The sequence below is a fragment of the Notamacropus eugenii genome, chromosome 1, assembly GCF_028372415.1.
Source record: "Notamacropus eugenii isolate mMacEug1 chromosome 1, mMacEug1.pri_v2, whole genome shotgun sequence".
In the NCBI taxonomy this organism is placed as follows: domain Eukaryota; kingdom Metazoa; phylum Chordata; class Mammalia; order Diprotodontia; family Macropodidae; genus Notamacropus; species Notamacropus eugenii.
Genome location: NC_092872.1, coordinates 49,253,919 through 49,276,652, shown reverse-complemented (window position 1 = coordinate 49,276,652; position 22,734 = coordinate 49,253,919). Strand labels below are relative to the sequence as shown.

The following is a 22,734-nucleotide window of genomic DNA, read 5'->3' as shown; positions in this document are numbered from 1 at the left end:
GACCCAAGTTCGCGCCCGTGTTCTCGCGATCCCTTAGGGAAAGGCGTGCGTATCTATCCGCCGATTCGTCATACGAGGAACAAAAGACAAGGAAAAAAAAAAGACACCCAAGTTCCCTGGCCCTTCCTTGCACTGTTTTTTCCTTTGGTTTCGCGTTCGTATTTTATTTCAGAGGTTTCCTTCAGTATTGAGGAATTCAAAGGAATCGGAGGCGATTCTAACACCAAGGAGCGGGGCAGAGGTCAATGGCGTCGGATAGGGGATGAGGATGAGGGGTGCGCAGGTGGCGACACGGACTCGCCGTGGGGCGCGGAGGATTGCTAGGGGATCGATAGTGTGGAAGTAGCCGGGGGACTCGCTGGTCGGCACAGTTTGGGGTGAGGTAGGGCCGTGGGTCAGAGGTGAAATCTAGCACTTAACGGTTTGAGTCGGGGCTACGGTGAGTATTTGCATTTCCGGGACTGTTACGCTAAGGTGCTGTGAGGCGGGACCCAGCGGCTGATTGGCTGACCTGGCCCTAGGGCTGTGGAGGGAAGGCTCAGGCGGTGTACGCTGCCGTGACTGATTGGCTGGTGTTAGCCAAGCCCCAACCTCCTCCGCCTGGCTCTTTTTTTTTTTTTTTTTTTTTACGGCGGGACTGTGGCTGGTTCTGCCCTTAACCCCGCCCCCACGAGATTGGCGTGCGTGTGAGTCTAAGTGTCTGGGTGCGTGGGACTCCCTGGATGGATTTTAAAGAAGTCTTTTAGGTTGGGTCGAAGCTTTCTTAGGGGAAGGGCAAGGGCTCTTTTTGAGGAGGCTCAGCTAGTCTCAGTCGTTTATTCTTCAGGGCCTCAGTTTCCTTTAAAAAAAAAATCACAAACCAACAAACGAATGGACTGGGGAAGAGGCTTAGAAAGTCCCATGAGAATAAAACAGAAGAGGAGCCAAGGGTCAGGGGACCCGCCTGAGGTCACACAGGTTTCAGCACAGGTTACCCAAGCCCAGATCCAGCGCCCTTTGTCTTCTCCCGTGGGCGATCACCATGTCAGGACTGGCCAGGTGCTTAGAGATCATCTAAGGCCAGTTGCCTCCTTTTGCAGAAAAAGAAACTGACAAGCTACGCAGTGAATCAGTAACAATGTTGCGTCTTGTCTTTTTTTAGGTCAGGCTGGAGTAATTAATTGCCTCTAAACTATCCCATTAAGAATTTGTTCAATCAGTAAACATTTATTAAGTGCCTACTGTGCCAGGTGCTGGGATTGGCTATTAAGAAGTACTTTGTACACTACAAAGTGTTAAAGAAATTATTGCAAAGTGAACCACACTTTAGTTAGATTGGGTGGGAAGTTCCAGATAAATGACATAGGTCCTTGATCTTTGTATCTAACTTTGTGGATAGATAGCTTTCCTATGTCAATTTCCATTAGACCTGTTAAAATACAAGGAAAGGATTAGTAAAGTATGCTACTCACTCACTTCAGCTCAGCAAGGCTTTACTGAGCACCTGATGTGTACTCATTTCTGTGTTGGCTGTGGTAGTAGATAGAGGAATGCAAGATTCCTATTTTCAGCACTGTTTAACATCAAGGGATAGCTTGGCAGTGTGTGGGTTTTTAGGACTGCTTTTATAGGGAAATCTTATATGTAATGAGAATTTGGAGTAGGGGACCTCTGAGGTCCTTTGTAACTCTAGGTGTCATGATTTAGTGAAACTTGTAGGAGGAAAGAATCTTTAAAAAAAACAAACAAACTGCAAATACACATTTGGAGAAATATAAAGAACCAAGTGAAGGTTCTGTGATACTTCACATTGAAAGGGGCATAAAGAGGAATAGAGCAGTGGGGAGGTGATTTGACTGGGAAAACAGCCCTAGGATTTAGTTATGAAGTGGTTTCTTAAGGGTTGTGGCTTTGATAGAATGGCAGGGGAAAGAAAACAGATGGAAAACATCAAAAATAGAGGTAGGTGAGAGATAGACACCTGATGTAAGTGATGTGCTTACATAGTTTATATGGGAAGGAGAGAAGGAGGAGGCTTCTAAGAGACTGTAATAACCAAAAGATAATAGTTTTATGTGATATTATAAGTGATATTAATTCCTAACCCCAGTTCTTTATGACTAGGATTGTTGAATGCTTGGATTTTAAATATTTTTTCCTTTTTTTTTTTTTTTTTTTTTAGCTCTGATACTGAACACAATGGATCCTGAACACTCAGAGGTCCGCCACACTGTACAAGAAGCTCTTCACACACTTTCATCTTCTAGGGATGGGGTCCAAATATCTGAGTCCCTGAGGTCTGTGAAACTGTACTTGAATGGAGTAAAGAACACAGTCCTACCCAGAGAGAGGGAAGAATTTTCCAAGATCTACTTTTCTACCTTCCTTCGATGTCTTGTCAACAAATTGAGCCCAGATTGGCTAGAACTGCTACCTGCTGGCCAACTAGAGGAACTGTGGGATAGTTTTTTTCTAGAAGGTCCAGCTGACCAAGCCTTTCTGGTCTTGATGGAATCTATCATTGTTACTGCTGGGTAAGTATCGTTAGCTGGATTTTGTGTTTTGAGATTTTTGTTTTTGATTTATTTAAGCAATGACATATACAGTATAAGACATGAAAGGTTACCAGCTTGCTGATCTTAATTCTATGAATAATCAACCATCCTTATTTTTTCCTATTTAGTTTCTTTAGTAATTGTAAAATTAGATCATTTCTGGCTTATCCTCATTCAAACATTTGCATGCATCATAGATACATGGAGTAGGGCAGTATCAGGTAGAATAAATAAACAGAGGAGAACTAATTTTAAAAACATTTTTTATCCCTTTTCTTTCCTCCTTCTCCCCCCTGTCTCTCTCCTCTTCCCCCCCCCCCCCCCCATTGGGGAAGAGGGAGAGAGTCCATTATCTTGCTGTGGAGAATAGTCCATTATTCCTCTGTAAGGAAGTGGGTAGTCTACTTCATCATTGGTTATGAGAATTATTAATAGTAGCTCACATTTATGTATTTATTTAGACCTAGAATTTCCTGACTCTAAGTCTGATACTTTATTTTTAATAGTATTTTATTTTTTTCCCCAATTACACATCGACAATTTTTAACATTCATTTTTACAAGATTTTAAGTTCCAAATTTTTCTTTCTCCTTCCCTCTCCTCCCCTCTTCTTAAAATGGTAGGCAATTTGATATAGGTTATACTTGTGCTATTGTGGAAAACGTGTTTCCATATTAGTCACAGTTGTGAAAGAAGAAACTGATCAGAAGGGGGAAAATACAAAAAGGAATAAAGTAAGAGAAAAAAGTGTGCTTTGATCTGCATTCAGAGTCTACCAGTTCTTTATCTGGATGTGGATAGTATTTTCCTTCCTGAGTCCTTTGTATTTATCTTGGATTATTGTGTTGCTGAGAAGAATAGTTGGTCATCATATAATGTTGCTGATACTGTGTACAGTGTTTTCCTGGTCCTGTTCATTTCACTCTGCATTAGTTTGTACAAATCTTTCCAGATTTTTTGAAATCTGCCTGTTTGTCATTTCTTTTTTTTTAAAATTAATTTATTTGTTTTCAGTTTTCAACAATCACTTCCATAAATCTCAAACTTTCTCCCCCATTCCTCTTTCCTCCCTCCCTGAGACAGCATGCAGTCTTTTATGGGTTTTACACATACATTCTTATCAAACACATTTTCACAATAGTCATATTGCATAGAAGAATTAAAATGAATGGGAGAAACTATGAGAAAAACCAAACCAAAACATAACACAAGAGAAAATAGTCTGCTTCATTCTGTGTTCTAGTTCCATAGTTCTTTGTCTGGATATGGATGGCATTTTGCCTCAAGAGTCCTTTGGAAGTATTTTAGGTCCTTGCATTGCTATGAAGGACTAAGTCTATCGGAAATAGACCTCACACCCTGTGACTGTTACTGTGTACAGTGTTCTCCTGCTTCTGCTCGTTTCACTCAGCATCAGTTCGTATAAGTCCTTTCAGGCTTCTCTGAAGTCTTCCTGTTCATCATTTTTTATAGCACAATAGTATTCCATTACATTGGATATACCGCAACTTGTTCAGCCATTCCTCAATTGATGAGCATCCCCTCAATTTCCAATATTTTGCCACCATGAAAAGAGTTGCTATAAATATTTTTGCACATGTAGGTCCTTTTCCCTTTTTTATGATCTGTTTGGGATACAGACCTAGTAATAGTATTGTTGGATCAAAGGGTACGTATGGATAGTTTGGCTGCCCTTTGGGCATAGTTCCAAATTGCTCTCCAGAATGGTTGGTTCAGTTTACAACTCTACTAACAGTGCATTAATGTCCCAATTTTCCCACATCCTCTCCAACATTTATCATTTTTCTTTTTTGTTGTATTAGCCAACCTGATGGATTTGAGGTGTTGATTTAATTTGCATTTCTTTGATCAAAAAGAACTCTTATTCATATGCCTGTAGATACCTTTGACTTCTTTATATGAAAATTGTCTGTTCGTATCCTTTGACCATTTATCAGTTGGGGAATGGCTTGTATTCTTGTAAATTTGACTCAGTTCTCTGTATATTTGAAAATGAGGCATTTATCAGAGACACTTGCCGTAAAGATTGTTTCCCAGCTTTCTGCTCTTCTAAAATTGGTTGCATTGATCATATAAGGAAATACTGATGATTTATGATTTATTTATATGTCTCTTATACCTACAACTTTTCTAAAGTTGTTAACTATTTCAACTAATTTTGTAGTTGGTTCTCCAGGATTCTCTAAGTATACCATTATATCATCTGCAAAGAGTGAGAGTTTTCTTTTCCATTGCCTGTTCTAACTCCTTTGATTTTTCTTCTCTTATTGCTGTAACTAACATTTCTAGTACTGTACTGAACAATAGTGGTGATAATGGGCATCCTTGCTTCACCTCTGATCTCATCGGGAAGGCTTCTAACTTGTCCCAGTTATAGATTAAGCTTGCTGATGGTTTTAGATAGATCCTGCATATCATTTTAAGGAATGCTCCCTTTATTCCTATGCTCTATAGTGTTTTTAATAGGAACGGGTGTTGTATTTTATCAAAAGCTTTTTCAGCATCTGATATCACATGATTTTTGTTGTTTTTGTTATTGATATAGTCAATTATGTTACTAGTTTTCTTAATATTGAGCCAATCCTGCATTTCTGGTGTAAATCCCACCTGCTCATAGTGTATAATCCTTGTGATATATTGCTGTAATTTCCCTACTAGTGTCTTGTTCAGAATTTTTGCTTCGATATTCATTAGGGAGATTGGTCTATAAATTTCTTTCTTTGTTTTGGTTCTTCTTGGTTTAGGTATCAGCACCATATTTGTGTTATTGAAGGAGTTTGGTAGGACTCCTTCGCCTATTTTTCAAATGGTTTATATAGTATTGAAATTAAGTGTTCTTTAAATGTTTGGTAGAATTCACTTGTAGACCCCTCTGGCCCTGGAGAAGTTCCCATTTATATAGTGCCTTTTTTTTCCAGTGGGTCCAAACCTGTGATATCATTAGTGTAGGGGGACTTCTCAACTTGGAAACTCTCTCTACCTGTGTGAATTCATCTGTAATTTATATTCTGAAAGAACTGCTTGGGGCTGGAGTCTTGAAGACTGCATGTTGTGTTGAAGATCCACACTGGGAGTTTCCTCATCCAGAGGCTCTCCACTCTACACCGATGAAGTCATAGGTCTAGACCAAAGAACATTAACAAAAAGATGTTATTTTCTGGAGAAGCTCAGATTTGCAGGACGGTGTGGTGACTTCTAGCACTGCCTCTTGGATTCAGAGAGGCCTTGGCCAGCAGTCACCATCTGCCTCCTTATCGTGGCCTTTCCTTTTTGATTACAGTCCGAGCTATCGTCTGATGAAGATGGCCCAGGTTCTCACCAGGTTTCTGGAGATGAGCAGGCTGGCAGAGCTGATGTGGGGGATGTGTCAGCAGCCGGTGCCCCGGGGCTCTTCCCTCCTTCAGGAGACTCTTCTCAGCAAAGTTGTGTGTCTGCCCGACCACCTGAGTAACCAAATGAAGGAACACAGCCCATCCTTATTCTTCCCCCAGAACTACTTCCCTCTGCTCGGGGAAGAGATGATCCAGGTGCTCCAGAGGATCTCTGACTCCCTCAGAGGTGAGCAGGGCCATTGGATCTCCTTCTTCCTAAACCATTCAGTGACTGCAAAAGGCAGCTGGGCTTTGTTTAGCTATGCGTCCAGGCTTACTTTTGTGATTCAGTCATGTTAGTTGTGTCTAACTCATTATGACCCCATAATTTTCTTGGTTTTCTTGGTAAGGATACTGGCATGGTTTGCTATTTCCTTCTCCCTTTACAAAAGGGGAAATTGAAACAAAGGTTAGGGTCGCACAGCGAGTAAGTATCTGAGGCCTGATTTATACTCAGGAAGATGAGTCTTCCTGACTCCAGGCTCAGCACTCTATCCATTGCATCACCTAACTGCCTTATGGCTTCCCAAAACAAATTCCCAGATTTACTAGGGAACCATACAGAAGTCATAAAGTCATGGATGTAGAGCTGGGAGGCCATCTAGTCTGATTCCCTCCTTTTACAGTTAAAGAAACTGAGGTAATGAGAGGCTGAGTGATTGGCCCCCTGTCACATAGGGGGTAAGTAGTAGAGATTGGACTTGAACCCAGGGCCTCTAGGTTCAGCTAACATGCAGCATAGTCACAGTACGATGGGAAAGCAGAATGTGCAAAATCCTGGGTCTTCTGAGCTTTTAAATCTAAGCATAGAAGAGTTCTTCTTCCTGGTTATGTATTCAGGGGAGGATTGGAATCAGTTCTGCAGAAATTTTCATTAGCTCCATTAGGACTAGGCCCTGACAGGACTCCTTGATTATCGTGGATCCCTTCCTTGTGAATGACAGGTTCTGCAGGACCAGTTCCAAAGGGAGGAGGTGATCAGCCTCGTTTTGGCTTCTAGTTCTGTGTCAGAAAGTTGTTCCTGTCTTTGGAGTTGATGGTTTTCATCTCTTGTATGACAGTCAGGCGTCAGTGCTGTGTGTACAGTTTGCCTGGTGTGGGGCTGCCTCTTGGTGAGCTCTGCTTTACCTGGTGTTTATCTTGCGTGTGCATGTTGGCTTCCCCCAAAAGGATGTGAGCTTCTGGAGGGCAGGGAGTGTTCATTGTGTCCCCAGCACCTCACACAGTGCTTAGAATAGAGGAGGTTCTTAATACTTGCCTGTTGAATGATTGTAATACTTGGTCTCTTACTGTCTTCTGCATAGAGGCAGGTAGGTGATGCAGTGGAGAGAACATTGAACCCTGAGTCAGGAAGGTCTGAGTGCAAATCCGGCCTCAGACACTTACTAGATGTGTGACCTTGGTCAAGTCACTTAACACTGTTCACCTCAGTTTCCTCATCTGTGAAGTAGGCACGATGATAATAGCACCTATTTCCGAGGTTGGTGTTAGGATAAATTGAGTTGCTATTTGTAAAGTGTTTTGTGAACCTTAAAGCAAATAGAAGTAAGTGCTGTCCCCAGCAGCAGCAGCAGCATGGACCTGTGGCCTCCCCTTACCTTGTCAGAATTCATCAAATGTTGACACTGGAAAGAATAACTTACATATTTGAAAGTATGTTGCCGTGTTTGTAAATGAAGATTCTCGAAGTGGATAAGGAAAACTCTGTGAACCTGGCAGTGCTTTTCTTTAAAGGCAGTTGTTTCAGCTCCTGGTTGGTAGGGGTCCAGAGAGATGGCTGTTCTTTGATCTTGTACTCCCAGGCTTCTCTTGCTCCCATGCCGTTTTAGGGCCTTATCCCCTGAGAACTTAAGTGCTCTGAAGGCAAGGCAATAGCTAGATGTGTGACCTACTTCCTGCTTGGTCATTTATTCACAGCTGTTTCCGGGGTCCCTCTGCCTCTGTTGGTTCGTGCCTGGTGCAGGCCCTTGTACACAGTAGTTGCTGAGTAAATGAAGGAGGGGATGTCTAGTTCAGCAGGAGAGTTCCTTGGGGACAGAGGCTGTTAAGTATGTTACTTTCCCTTAATTTTATGGACTTTTTTTTCCTACTCTAGGAGGCTCGGATTGTTCCATCTCCTTTTTATCCCAGATACTAGCGAAAGTCTGCATCCATGGGAGGCAAAGTGAGTACCTTGTCATCCTTATGACAGTGGCAACTTCTGATAGTCATTTACACTTACTGAAGCACTTGTGCAGCCTTTATGCAGGGAGGCATGACAGGATCTCAGAGCTTCTTTAACTTTCCTTGATCCTTTTAGAACGGCCTTGATGGTCCTTGATCCTGCTCTCCTTTCCACCAGAAGAGGAATTGGGGCAAATGTCTGTTTTGGATGTTGTTATCCTTTAAATTTTACCCACTTTCTCCTAAGTTTTTCCATATTTCTTCTCCTCAGATTCAACCTCTGACCTATTTCACTATGTACTCACTACTCTTTTCTTTACCTAGGTCAAGTGCTTTCTCCCCCAGCCTTCTTTCATAGAAGCCAGAGCACATATATCATTTTTATAGATTTCCTTGTCATTTATTACCATTGATTACCATTTATTGATTTATTCATAAAAAACTAAAGGCCAGAGATTTGAAATTATTTGCCTGAAGCCATATAGCAAGTTTTTGGTAGTGCCAGGATGAGAACCCACAAACAGTTCTTGTGAAAAAGCGTTAGAAAGGACCCAAACTATGCTTCAACTTACTAACAACTAGATTCTTTCCATGGAATACTCAGCCTTCCCTCGGACAGCCACATTGACACTCTGAGAAGCCTCTGCTTGGAGCCTTCTCCTTGCTGGTGACTTCCTCTCTTGGATCACCATTTTAGGGAGGATCCCAACTGCGCTTCACTTCGCTCATGCTTGAACTATCTCCATGGGAACCTCCTCCTCTTTGTTTGCTGCGTTGCTCATGATTTCCATTTCTCCCTTTATGTGTTGACTTCCCCCGTTAGAAAACAAGCTTCTTAAGGACAGGCACTGTCTGGTTTGTTTATAGTTATATTCCCAGTATTTAGCACAGTGCCTGGTGCCTAGTGAGGGCTTAACGTATGCTTTTATCTTTCTGTCTGTATCTCTCTGTTTCCGTTCATCTATCTATTCTTCCATTTAGGGGTTTTCTTGGTCTGTAAACTCAACATGAGTCAGCAGTGTGATGTGGCACCTAAAAAGGCCAATTCAGGCCTGATTAAATTCAGAGGCATAGCATTCAGAGTACATGGGTGACAGTTCTGCTGGCCTCTGTATGGCCTGTACAGGGATCTGGAGCCTTGATCAGATCATGTTTGGAGGCATATCCTCAGTTCTGGGCACCACATTTTAGGAAGGACATTGGTGAGCTAGAACTCACCCAGAGGAGAGTGACCAGGATAGCTGGAGGTCTCAGATCTGACCCACACAAGGATTGACGGAAGGAATGGAGAATAGTCAGCCTAGAGAAGAGGAGATCTGAGGAGGACCTGAGAGTGATTTTCAGGTCTTTGGAGGGCTGCCATGGGGACTGGGGCTGGACTTGTTCTACTTGGTCTTGGTAGACACAGCTAGAATTAGTGGGGCTGGAAGTCGCAGAGAAACAGGTTTCAGCTTTTGTTGTAAGGAAAAACTCCCTTACAGTTAGAGCTACCCAGAGGTTAGCTGAGCTGACCCTAGAAGTGGGTCATACAAGAAGCCTTTTTTCTTTTCATAATTTTTAAAAATTTATACTTTTAAAAAATGTCACAGTTATTTTCCATTGTTGACCAGCCCTCACTTTTGAATCTTTGCTTGTGGCCAAGATCACCGGAAGCGGGGTAAGATGATCACCTGGTGTAGCAGAGGTCCTTGGTCAGAGGGTCACAGGATCATAGACTTAGAACTAGAAGAGACCTGCAGGGCAAACTGAGGCATTGTGAATTTCAGTGACTAGCCTGAGATTACAGGCCTGCTCACTGTCCTGTAGGTGAGCTCCAGCTCACCAATGTCCTTCCTAAAATGTGGCACCCAGAAATGAGTAGATATTTCCAAATGTGGTCTGACCAGGGCTCTAGGGCCCCATACAGGCCATAGAGAGGACAGCAGAATTATCACCCCCTGTGCTCTGGATGCTATGTTTTTGAATTTAACTAGGCCTGAACTGGCTTTTTTAGGTACCACATCATAGTGCTGGCTCATGTTGAGTTTACAGCCCAAGAAAACCCCTAAATGGAAGAATGGATAGATGAACAGATATAGATTATGCTGGTTAGTATCCAAGAATGGGATTAGAAACCCGGTCTCCCTGACCTGGACACAAGTGCCATATTCATTATACTTCAGTGTCTCTTTCAGGTAGAGTTGGACTAAATGGCTTCTGAAGTCCCTTTGAACTCTGTATTTTTGTGATTCAAATCATCCTTTCTGTGAACAATATATGGACTAAGTTAGATAAGGATTGAAGAGGAAGAGTCCCTAGAAACTTGCTCTTAGAAGTATTTGCTTTGAAATATAAGGAAGATTTACAGTCTCTGCCTCTGGGAAAGACTTTGTTTTTCTGGCCTAACTCAATGATAATACACCTTAGATGAACCTTCCTCGGGAGCCTGGCTGAGGAGGACATCAAGTCACTGACAAGCCAGTCACTTGTTTTTTTGTTTTCCCTTCAGAAGAGATTCTGGGAGTGTTGGTACCTCGCTTGACAGAGCTCACAGAGGCCGACTGCATCTGGCAGAGGCTCAGCTGGCGCCTCGTGGAAAGTGTGCCAGACCGGGGGATGGAGGCTGTAGTATCTGGACTTGTTCAAGAAGCTCCAGGGTAAGAGATCAAGAAAACACCATCCTAACATCTCCAGAAATCATTTTTGTTGAAGAGCATTGGCCCAGACCCTTCACATGACGATAGTGGTGCCATTCGAAGACTTAGCTGCTACTGGGAGCTACTCTAGCCCTTCTCCCTGTATCCCTATCACTGCTTTAAAAATGAGCAAGTCATGGGAAAGAGCTTCAACTCACTTGGTTAATATATAAATTGTATCTCCTTTTGTTTCTTTAGAGTCTGCCTTGTGATTATAATAGGATCCACTGGAGTGACCACCTTAATTTTTCTTGTTGATGTTTCCTTTTTGCAAATACTTGTTTGTAAATGGGCCTTTTGTTTGCCTTAACAAAGATACTGCCTCTGACACTACCTGGGTGGCCTTGGACAAGTCATTTAACCTTCATGCCTTCATTTTTCATCTATAAAATGAAGGAGTTGATCTGCATCCAAGGTGTTGAACGCAGGCCTGTGAACTATGCTGCCAGAACCAGATTAAAATGTAATTGGGAAATAGTTAACAAAACAAATAAAAGTACCATAAAACATAGGTAATGTTCATCAGTGGTTTTCTTAGTTTGCGGCCTGCAGAATGTGGTCTTTGTTTATGTTTGGACACACCTGGGTTAGATGGTCTCTGAGGTCCCTCCTAGCTCTCAGTTTGTGCCCTTTGAGTTTTGTATGGTGAAGCAACATCATCTTTTCTTGATACTTGTTCTTGTGCCTGATAATTTTGAGGCGCAGGATCCAGGCAGCCATCGCACTCCAGCACAAGTTTGCAGACAAAGGCAGTGCTGTTGGCACAGAGCTTTGTCCCTGAACTCTCTTGAATACTCAGGCCAAAACACAGTGAGTGGGAAGGCTGGGAGTCCCACAGTGGATGTGAGAGTGCTCCTTTTGGACACAGGGATTTCTTTGGTGTGGCCAGAGCCCTCAGGTGAACTCTCAGTGAGTCCACCATGCTCCTCCTTGGGCCCCATTTATTTCTTTGTAACTGGAGGAGCCAATAGCTTTGAGTTTGAATGGAGCAATTTTCCTAGGGACGTTTCAGGAATGCTTCTTAGCCCAGATGGCTGCTGTACTGTTAGCCTGTTCTTTGGTCTCTTTCAGGGCTAGAGTTCTGTCTCAGTTACTGGGGAATGTGGTCATGAAGAACAAGAAAGCCCAGTTTGTGGTGACCCGGAAATGCCTGTTGTTGCAGTACCGATACTCAGTAAGCTTATGCATTGGACATGTGGCCAGTGGAAATGGTCTCTGGGGACCTCTGAAAGAGGGTGGTCTGCAGGTTCATCTGAGTACTCTGTGGCTTGCTTGTCCATAGGCACAAAACTTTGTACAGTTTAAACAAGTACATTTTTTGCTGTCCTTGTTAAAAAGGCACCTATTTTCATGTGATGTGTATATTCCCCCCAGCATAGTGAGTAGAAGGTAGGCCTTGGAGTCAGCAAGACCTTGGGCAAGTGCTATTTCTGACTCCTACCAGCTGTGTGCACAGACAAATCACTTGTTTCCATAGGCCAGTAGGTGGCTCTCTAACGTTACAATTTATAGACTAGTGGCCAATCTGGTGGGACTGGGGGGTGAGATTAGTTTCCATACTAGTGAGATCCCAGGTCTAGATTTTATTTCAGAGTTAAAGCTAAGCTTTAAAATATACAAATCATCAAAAATACTTTAATGGATTGGTAAAGTCTTCCATGTGAGCACATCTGTTGGCACAGTTCCTAACACATCTGTGTTCTCCTGTGTATAGTTCTTTTCCATGTTCACATATAGTTCTTCCATGGAGGTTCTACCCAACCTGCTTGAAGCCTGCCCTATTCTATGTCTTTTTTTTTTTTTTAACGTTTCATGGGCTCATTTTGTTGTTCTGAGGTCTTGCTACGTAACTGACCTACCTTTTTTTCCAGTCATGTATTTTCTTGATGATACGCTTTCTTGCTTGTAGGTCACTATTGGAAGTATGTTGCAGCCTACTTTTACACCTGCTCTCCATTTTCTCTCCTTTAATCTTTTAAGTCACTCACAAAAATTGCCATGAAAAATATAGCCACTAAAATGGCCATTTGCCTAGGAGAAGTTGTTCATGGTAATCATTTGTTCTGGGGATGGCTTTCAGAACTGGGAGAGGTGGATGGCGTGGGGAGGTGGAATGTGGATTATTGAAGGGCTCTGCAGACCAAAAAGGTGCAGGATACCTGTCCTTAAATGTCCAGAGTGTGTCAAAGGCATCATACACCATTTAGAACATATTGTTCCTCCCTGATGAAATCTCAAGTTTTTCTTTTACAGTTGATTGATCTGCCATAGAAAGGAAAGTTTAGGTTTATTTGAGTGTTTGATGTTGAAGAGCATGATAAAATTTCATGTGCAAGTCTTCCTTATGTGAGTCCAACTCACCAACTCTATTTGGGTGTTTCCTTCAGTGACTCCAAGAGTCATCCATTCATACCCATCCATCCTGTGAGCCCCTTGTCTATATCCTTTCATAACTTCCCCTAGATAGACTGGGGACCTTCCTCACTTTATTTTGATGTTGATACCAGTTGTATATAGACAAGATATGACATGATATAATGAGGAATATAGAATTTTCTTTTCCTCCTATGGGGAGAGAGGACCAAGAGAATTAAACAAGTTGTTTTAGGGTAGTTGATGACCCAAGGGTAGATGGAGAGGTGTGTCTTCATTTGTTCAGGAAGTGATTTACCAGAAGAGTCACTGGCAGAATTGAGACTGGATTCCTGCATTTTTGATGTTTCATCCATTTCTAGGCAGGTATAGGCATGATATGCACTTGATTCCATGTGCCTGAATATGTGAGCAGTTAGCCTTCAGAGCTTTGTAGGTATGGGTAGGGCTTGAGTCCTGGCAGTTTTTGTTAGAAAGGAACCCATGTGATTTTTGTTGCAGACTGAAGTGCTGCAAAATCTTCTGGGGTACCTGGCCTTGGACAACCACCGGCGCACCCTCCTCTTACAGGTAACTGGCCTCTGATCCACAGGGACAAGTGATTCTTCTGAGGAAAGTCATTTGTCTGAGAGTGGTCAAGTCCACTTGGGCAGAAGCACAGAGGGAAGAGGAAGACAGTCTGTGCACATCTGTCCAGTGGAACAAAGTTGTGTCAGCTGGTGGCTGGTGTCCTTTCTTTCCAGTTTGATGTCTCGGGGGGTTATGTCTCTGTGTCTGTGTGTCCGTGTGTCCATGTGTCTGTGTGCGTCTGTGTGTCTGTGTGTATGTATGGTTCAGTACTAGTGATTGCACCTGATGTGATGCCCATGTGGACCAGGTGCTGAAGGACCTCTTAGAGACTTGGGGCAGCAGCAGTGCCATCAAACACTCTCCAGTGGAGCAACAGCTTTATGTCAGCAAAGCCATCCTGATCTGCTTGTCCCACCTGAAGGAGTCAGAGATAGAGAGCATCAGAGAAGGTGAGGGAGCAGGACTGGGGACAGTCCTCACCTAGTAGATGAGTGATGGTGGGGGAACAAAATTCTAGCTGACCTGAAAAAGGTGACAGCTGACTTGCTCTGTCGGTGCATCAGGGGAGATGTGTGGAGTCCAGCTCCTCGGCTTTCCTTTTGTTCTATCCTGCTTTCATTTCAGAGCTGCTGACTGCCATGATGGGAGGCGTGCAGTGCCATATCGAGAGTAGTCTGCCCCAAGTCCGCCATCTGGGCATGATTGTAGCAGAGACCATCAGTTCCCGAATACACTCAGAGGGACCCCACCTGAAATTCCAGGTGAGAGGGGGGAGGGCATTCTCTTCATGCTTAGTGTTTTTATTGCAACATAAATGTGATTGTTCATTTTACTGTGCATTTCAGCCAAGCAAATAGTAATAATGCTGATGCCTTACCTTACTTTAACACTTTTATCTTTTTCAAAGTATTTTTACATTTCTTTTCTTAGTTTATGCCCATCTCAACTCTGTAAGGTAGACAGAACAGGCCTTATTTTTTTCCAAGTGACATGAGGTTGCTGAAGGTCAAAGAGGAGAATGAGTTGTGCCAAGGTCACCCCGCTGTTTAGTGGCAACCAACAACCCAGCTCTCCTAACTCCCAAGGCTTTGCTTCTCCTGCTGAATCATAACCCTTCCTAGAATTACTTCTCTGGATGTTGCTAGTTTTCTTCTCTTAGTGCAGAGGAAGCAGCTTCATTGTCAGAGATCACTGAGTGCCTGTGGATTTGTTTTTTCTATTCATGACTTAATGTGGTCTAGGCCAGTCAGTGGAGAACAGATAGGAAGCAAGGGAGCAAAACTGCCCGACTCCACTCCTGCATGGGAGTCCCCTGAACATGGGGCTGGACCTGGACTCCACATGAGAACTTCTGACTATCTGGTGCCTATAGAGTCAACGTCATCAAGGGACTTCTCCTTAATTGAAGTATTCAGTGGCCTTAAAGCCAGGGTACATAGGGAACTCACCATAATGTCAGTAAGGTTGGCATCATGAAATGGGGTTACAAATGAGACCAAGCCATAATAAGGTCTCTTCCTAAAAGCTAAGTAGATCTATAAGGGGATGAGCTACCCTAGACTCTGTTCTGGCTTCATTACCACCAAGAATATTGTACCTACAGCTTTGTTGAATGAAGTCATTTAACCGCAGGCAGCTTGGTGGTGCAGTGGGCAGATCACTGGACCTGGAGTCAGGAAGACTTGAATGCAAATCCAGCCTCAGACATACTGTGACCCTGGGCAATTGACTTCACCTCTGCCAGTTTCATCTTACAGATGAGGACAGTAACAGCACCTACCTCCCAGAGTCATTGTGAGGGCAAAAGGAGGTAATGTTTATAAAGCTTTATGGAATTGTTAGCTGCTAATATCATCGTCATCATTACAGTATGAAGAAGATAAACTGACCAGAGAACTGCTGTCCTTGGTGAACTTGAAGCCTGCTGAGGCCAGCCCTCCAGCTTCTGGGTAACTCATTCCTATGCCCCTTTGTTCCTTATCTGTGTTACAGTTAACTTATCATCCTGTTTGCTGTAAAAAGCATTCTGTCTTTGAAGTAGTATTTCATCATAGGCATTGAATGTGGGAGTGTGGGTGGAATAAACAGGAGGCAGTAAGACCCTCTGTCTAGACAGAGGCCTGCCCTGGATCCACTATTGATCTGCTTTTCTTGTCTTCACTATCTGCGTGGATTCATCAAGCCCTCCTCTCATGCCAGAACCCACTGTCCAGCCTGCCCATCTGAGCCCAGCGGGCAAAGCATGCCAAAAAGAAGAAAAAGAGAAGGGGTCTGACTCAGATTTGGACAGGTAACTTATCCACAGTGCTGCCAGGGAACATGTGACAGAGTAGACCCACCTTAGTGACGGGTTGGTAGACTGAGGGTTAAATATTGGGAACAAGGCAGAGAGGCTGTGACGACAAAAACCGTGGTAAGTGTGTGTGTCTGCGTAGCTCTGGAGAGCTCCTTGCCTTTGTCTCTTGCCTACTAATAGAGATAAAAGATGTGACTTCCAAAGTACTTGTTGATTTTCTCCCTTGATTTTTCTTTGATAGTGATGATGAATTTGTCCCATACGACATGTCAAGGGACAAAGAGCTGAAGAACACCAAGGCTCCAGTGTACATCCGGGATTGCCTGGAAGGTTGGAGGTTTCTGTGGGATCACTTGTCCAGCCTGTGGTAGCTATTCCCCTTTCGTTCTGTCCTCAGCTTTTTGCCCTGGTGCTACTTTTGCCTGACAGTGAGAGGATGTGTTTAAAGTGGGCACAGAGTGTCCTACGTTGCTTTAATTATAGCACTCTCCTTCTCTTTCTCTAATTGTCAGCAGAGCTCCCTATATAAACAGGGAGCTCCCTATATAAGCCCTATAAAGAGGGTTTGCTTTTTCCATCTTCTGTATCTGTGCCCCACCCACTCCATAGGTTTCTTCCTCTTCCTGTCTAGTCAATTCTGTTTGGCTTTTAGTGTCTGTGGCATGTGGGCCCTGTGTAAGACATTTTCCCCTTTCCTTCCTTAGCACTAATTTGGAATAACTGGGACAGTATTGAGCTTTTGTGTTCAAGTAACTATCTCCTTAGTAAACTTTCCCACTTCTAGGGCCTTTCCTGGTTTGGGGGACCTGCTTTGTGCCACTCACTGAGCACTGAGATCCTTTGTTTGCTTAGGTGGGACCATGCTCCTGAAGGTGTGGAAGGGGAGTTGTTTCCCACAGCTTGTCTTTACAGACTCTGATGGGTGCACTTGGGGGTGAGAGCAGCATATCTCAAGTGTGGTGTTTTTGGTTTCTTGCAGCACTGACAACCTCAGAGGATGTGGAGCGCTGGGAGGTGACGCTGCAGGTTATAGAGAGCTTGATCAGAAAGAGCCCAGTGGCAACAAAAGAGGTAGGCTCTCCTAGTGACAGTGACCCTCCCACTCGAGGCGAGGGGTGGTCAGACTTCCCAAAGTGGTGAAGAAGCTGCAAACCAGGATCTTTGAAGCCTTGTTTGGATTTCAGCACGGTGATATGAAGACTGTAGAAGGATCAGTGTCTGAACTTAGCTTGCAACAGGAAATTTGGATCTGGCTTCTGTTTCTGCCACATTCAGTTTTAGGTTCTTTGCCATGACTCCTCTATGCTTTCCCTTCCTCAAACCCTTGAAGAATAGGACACAGAAGCAATCCCTGGAAATAGCACATGAGTAGTGTGGCTTGGGGAACCAGTAGAGCATCCCCTTTAACTCACTGAAGGGCAGGGAGGGAGAAGTTGCTAGAATCCAAGTTCCATTCTTTTACATTTTTTTTTTGGCCAAGGCTAGACAATGTAAAGGCTGGTAGGGCATCTAGACGTCTAGAAGTCTAGAGATTTCATCTCAAGCACACTGAGAGCACCCTGTGCTACCATGGGGCTTCCAGGGTTTAGCCGTCTTCATTGGCCCAAGAGTCAGAAGAGAAAGGGATCTCCTAGCATAGACAGCTGGCAGTTCTGACATCTTTGTGTATTCTGAGCAGGTGAGTACAGAGTTAGCCAAGGTGCTACTGCATCTGGAGGAGAAGACCTGCGTGGAGGGGTTTGAGATGTTGCGTCAGCGAGCCCTGGTGGCTGTCACTGTCACAGACCCAGTACAGGTAAGTCCCCGCACTGGATTGTGTGTCGTACAATGCAGGAAAGAAGTGTGTCAAGATAGGGGCATGATATATGGTTTACTTTTTTTTTTTAATGAATTTATTTTGGCATGACCAATTCTGGAGGGAATCCTCCTTGTCATCTTAGTGGTGACTCACACCTTTTCTAAGGGTCCCAAACTCTTTGGCCTGTAGTTTTCAGACTCCGTTTCCTTCCCTTTTTAAAAATTTGAGCTAGTAGTTTCTAATCACTAATCCTGTGGTACCGAAGGTAAGTATATTCTTAGGAAGGGCTGTTCTTTCTTTTTTAAAGAAAAATAAAATTTTATTGATGTCATTTAAACAGTATCACCAAGATTTTCTCAAATACCCTTCCCCTATCCCTCACCCCACTGAGAGCCATCCCATGTAACAGTGTTTTCTGAAGACAAATAAGGAAGAGAAAAACAGGAAGATAATTAGTACAACTGATCAAAAAAATCTAAAAATATCTTCAGTGTTCCCCACTCACACACCTCCCTCCCACCTCTGCAAGGGGTGGGGCAAGGTAGACTTGGAGATGTCTTCTCATTCTTGTTCTTTGAGCAGCGCTTGTTCTTTGTAATTTTGCAACATTCACTTTTGATTTTTTTTTGTGGTTATTTTTCCATTTACATTATTGTAAATGTTGTCTTCTTAGCTTTGCTTACTTTGCTCTGCATCGGTTTATGTAGCTCTTTCCGTGCTTCTCTGTATTTATCACATGCATCATTTCTTAGAGCACAGTCAAGTTCCATCACATTCATGTACCACAGTTTGTTTAGTCACTCCCCAACTGAGAGGCATTTACTTTGTTTTCAATTTGTTCCTGTCATAAAAAGTGCGATTCTAATAATTTATATGGGGATTTTCTGCTTATCAGTGATCTCTCCCTGAGGTATAAGTCTAGTAGTAGGACCTCTGGATTAAAGGTATAAATATCTTAGTCAGTGTATTTGCAAAATTCCAAATTATTTTCCATAGTGATTGTACTGATTTACATCTCCACCAGCAATGCACTAGTATGCTTATTGCCCCATGACATCCCCCCCAACACACACTCACACACACACACACACGCACACACACACACACACACACACGTGCACATTTCATACCAAACCCTTATCAGAGAAATTTGATGCAAAGGTTTTTCCCATTTGACTACTTCCTGTGAAGGGCTGTTTCTAACCAGACCCAGAAGAAGGTACGTATCCTTACAGATGTAGGACATGATGTACGCGTGTCCAGAGCTTTGCTGATTAACAGAGAGTGCCTGAAATTTCTTTGGGTTGTGCACAGCGCTGGATTGTGATTCCTTTTTCTTGCCATCTGTAGGTTGCACAATATCTGACTTCCCAGTTCTATGCCATGAATTACAGCCTTCGGCAGCGGATGGACATCCTAGATGTAAGTGATTCCCAAGTTTCTTTATGTTCTCCCCATCAGCTCCAGGAGGCATGAAAGTAGTATGTGGGAGCGGCAGATGGACAAAATAGATGAATCAGACATCAGAGTATCTCTTTTGCACTCACTGGAGGGCCAGGTGGCAGATGTTGTCAGAGTCCACCTGGGCAGGGATCAGAACTTTCATGAGGACTTTTGTAATTGAAATGGAGAAAAAAAAAGATTTTGCAGATACTGGTTGAAAAACGAAAGAGGATTTAAGAGTGGGAGAGATGAGTAATTTTAAACTGTGTCCTTAAGAGAAAGAAGAAATGGGGTATCCAGTAGTGATGACGTAGTTTGTTAGTTCCCCAGGATTCCCTTAGGGATGGGAACAGTAGGGGGAGGATGAGGAGGAGCACATAAATCAGTTGTGTAGTAATGTGAAGGGGTCGTGAAAAACTTACGGCTCCTTTTCTGCATCTTCTCCCTTTTCACCCCCAATAGCAAAACCTGACATCAGGGTAGAGTCACACTAACGGTTCTAGAGTTAAAGTTTTGTGTACAAAGTATACAAGTTTCTGGGGAACAAATACTGTGTCTTACACGTAGAGCTTGTTTGGGCCACTTTGCATTCTTAATTACTTAACATGTTAATTTTTTTTCCATAAATAGAAATAGTTTATTGATATACTAATAATACAAAGATAATTTAGCGTTACACGAATGATTATGTGGTAAACTAAAGCAAAGGATGTGGCTTCTGCTCTCTAAAAATAAGATGCCTTGCTGTTCCTAAATCAAGATTGTCCAGTCCATCCCACCAGATGGTTCCAAAACTTTTGGTGGGGAAGATATGCTAAATTCTGTTTTTAAGGGTTTTAAAGTTTTTATTGGGGGACTATAAGGTGAGAAAATATCAAAGGAAGAGGGATATTTAAAAATACCACATACTCTGTTTCATGATTAATAAGAAACAAAGGAATTTTAAAAATACAAAGAGGCCAGTCAGTTCTCTTGTTTTTAGATTAAAAGCAACTTGTGGCCATTGTCTATATTTAGTTTTAGCTTTGTATTTGCATGTAGCACAATGTTATACAAAGTAGAAGGATAAAATACGGCCTCCTCTGTTTAACATTTAAAGCCCATCACAATTAGGCTCCAGACTGTATTTCCAATAACGTGTTAATTTTTGGAGATGAATTTTTTTTTTTGTTTTGCTTTGTTTTTGGAGATGAATTTTTTGCTTTGGATCTGGGCATGGGTACTTTTGGACTAGGTACTTGACTTCTTAAAAAATTTTATTTAGTATTTATTTTTCCCCAACATTCTCCCTTTCTCTCTTCCTCCCCCCAAATGGGAAGGTAAGCAGTGTGATACACGTTATATATGTGGAGTGACTTGATTTTCATTAAGGTTCTTCTAGTCTCAGAGAGAACAGTAAGTTCCCTGGGGTTCTCCCTTTCTCCCTAGGTGTTGGTTCTTGCAGCTCAGGAACTCTCAAGTCCCAAGAGCCTAGAAACAGCCAAGATCTCTGGTCCTCCCGAGCCTGGGGTCCGGCTCTTGCCTCCCTCACTGACCCCCAGTCTCAGCAGAGTTCCTTCTGAGGACTGGAAGAGGATTGTGGAGGAGAGAATCAAAAACAAGACACGTCGGTTTGCCAAGGTAGAGCCGGCCCCGGGGTGAGGAGGATCAATGTGTGTGTTTATCAGGAGCAGGAGGGGCAGATCTGGAGCAACATGGCATTGATGCTGCCATTCTATAATGCTACAAAAGGAGCAGTATGATATGGGTTTGGGGTTAGTCATACTTAATTTTATTTTTTTTAATATTAAAATTGTTTTTAATTTCCATACATCTATATCAGTAGTATTTAGCTCCTTCCCTTAAGTAGGCTGGGCTGTTGTGGTATATGGTCTCTCTTGGTGAAGCATGAGCCCCTGGGGGAGGGGGAGGAAGATTCTTTCTGTCCTGTCAACTCCGTTTATTTTGCATCTTTCTGTTTGGCACCAATTTCATCATTTGTGGTCTGGTTCTGATCCACAGTGGGTTGAACACACAGGATCTTTGGAGTGGACATAGGGCAAATATCATGAGAAATGAAGATGTACCTTTTTTAGCAGCAGCAGAGGCTCAGGGCCAGGCCAGTCTTAGAGAACCAGCCTTTCTCTTGACAAGGGTCAGGTAGGGAAAGAGGGAATGGGAGGAGCTGCCATTTAACCCTCATTCTTTATGGCAGGGTTCTTCCAGAGCCAGCACAGCAAAGGGACCCAACAAGTTTAATTCTGTGGTTGGTCATTTCTTCTTCCCTCTCATTGAACGTTTTGACAGGTGAGTGAGGTTTCTGGGATGCTTGTGTATTAGGATGAATGAGAGGCATGGAGAGCATACTGTTGAATTTAGTCGGTTCAGCATATAGTCACCAAGCACCTAATGTATGTAAGGCCAGTGCTGATTCAGAGGTGAATCAGAAAGAGCTTCTGCCCTCCCAGGGGTGGTGGTAGTCTCCTTGGTAGGAGAATAGAGGAGGGCTCATTCCAGAGTTTGGAGGCCTGGTGGTTAGGTCACTGGGCAGGATTGGCATCAACTTCTCTCCTGTACTGATGGAGGGGTTGCTGGAACATGTTCATCATAGTATTTGTCTATATTTTTCAAAGGGCTTCACATCTTTGTCTCATTTGATCCTCATAATTATTCCCTGGATATTGTCTTCATTTGACAATTGAAGAAACAGACAGAGAGGAGACAGAATGACTTGCTGACTGTTAGTCTTTTGGTTAGTGACAAAGCCAGGCCCAGAACGCAGTATGTCTCCTGACGCAGAGGCCAGCAGCCTACCACAGCAGATGAAGTAGCCAGAGTAGTCAGGAAGACCTGGGTTTGATTCCCTCATCTTACAGATGCCTCCTACTCTCTGAGCCTCAATTCCTTCATCCGTAAAATGGGAATAATGCCTTTATCATCTGCTTCATAGGGTTTTGTGAGGCTCAAATGAGATAAAGTATTTTCAGTGCTTTGCACATTTTGAAGCATTATATAAATACCGGTTATTTCCACTCTGCTATGCTACCTTGTTTTACTTGTGTGTGTTTTGTCTGGCTAAATTAAAAGCCACTTTGTAGCCCCTGTAGTACCTAGTGCAGAATACACAGAATCCTTGGGAAGCCAAGAACATAGGAAGAAATCATTTCTTCTGGTGTAGGCCAGATGCTACTGTGAACACTAGAGAAATGGGTTGGTGTGTCCATAGTGGACTGAATATAGGATAATGGAGAGGAGGCTGAGGTTCTCTCAGTGGGTATTCCTTTGGTAGCCCTAATACAGTTGTGTGGGGAATTAGGCTACCAGGAGGCTTTATCATTGCATCCCTTTTCGAGTTGTTCATCCCTAAAAGAAGGAATTGGATAGCTGGGAGTCTTTTTCTTTGCTGTGGATGGTGTGGGTGTGGGCTCTGATGTGGTACAGAAAGCTCACAGCTCTAGCTTTGGGGCAGCTTTCTCATTTTCTTTGCCTCATGTGATGGAGAAGGCAGACT

The 22,734-nt window shown here is 43.1% G+C and overlaps 1 protein-coding gene across 10 annotated transcripts in view; it reads left to right on the top strand.

The window, feature by feature from the left end:
* The window catches only part of TELO2 (telomere maintenance 2), a 30,265-nt gene that overhangs the window by 722 nt on the left and 6,809 nt on the right, over nt 1-22,734 (top strand). For 4 of the 10 annotated variants that reach the window (XM_072600055.1, XM_072600065.1, XM_072600071.1 and 1 more), the window contains exons 1-17: nt 25-241; nt 2,162-2,513; nt 5,836-6,113; nt 8,022-8,090; nt 10,578-10,725; nt 11,836-11,938; nt 13,639-13,707; nt 14,015-14,156; nt 14,332-14,468; nt 15,577-15,656; nt 15,890-15,997; nt 16,245-16,333; nt 16,983-17,074; nt 17,682-17,798; nt 19,152-19,223; nt 20,673-20,864; nt 21,439-21,530. In XM_072600055.1, the coding sequence (XP_072456156.1) occupies nt 2,179-2,513; nt 5,836-6,113; nt 8,022-8,090; nt 10,578-10,725; nt 11,836-11,938; nt 13,639-13,707; nt 14,015-14,156; nt 14,332-14,468; nt 15,577-15,656; nt 15,890-15,997; nt 16,245-16,333; nt 16,983-17,074; nt 17,682-17,798; nt 19,152-19,223; nt 20,673-20,864; nt 21,439-21,530 (2,123 nt within the window). In that variant the 5' untranslated portion in view covers nt 25-241; nt 2,162-2,178. Of the gene's footprint in view, nt 1-24; nt 440-604; nt 747-2,161; nt 2,514-5,835; nt 6,114-8,021; nt 8,091-10,577; nt 10,726-11,835; nt 11,939-13,638; nt 13,708-14,014; nt 14,157-14,331; nt 14,469-15,576; nt 15,657-15,889; nt 15,998-16,244; nt 16,334-16,982; nt 17,075-17,681; nt 17,799-19,151; nt 19,224-20,672; nt 20,865-21,438; nt 21,531-22,734 lie in introns of those variants that run through there. The other 6 variants (XM_072600079.1, XM_072600115.1, XM_072600122.1 and 3 more) reach the window with 6 other exon arrangements.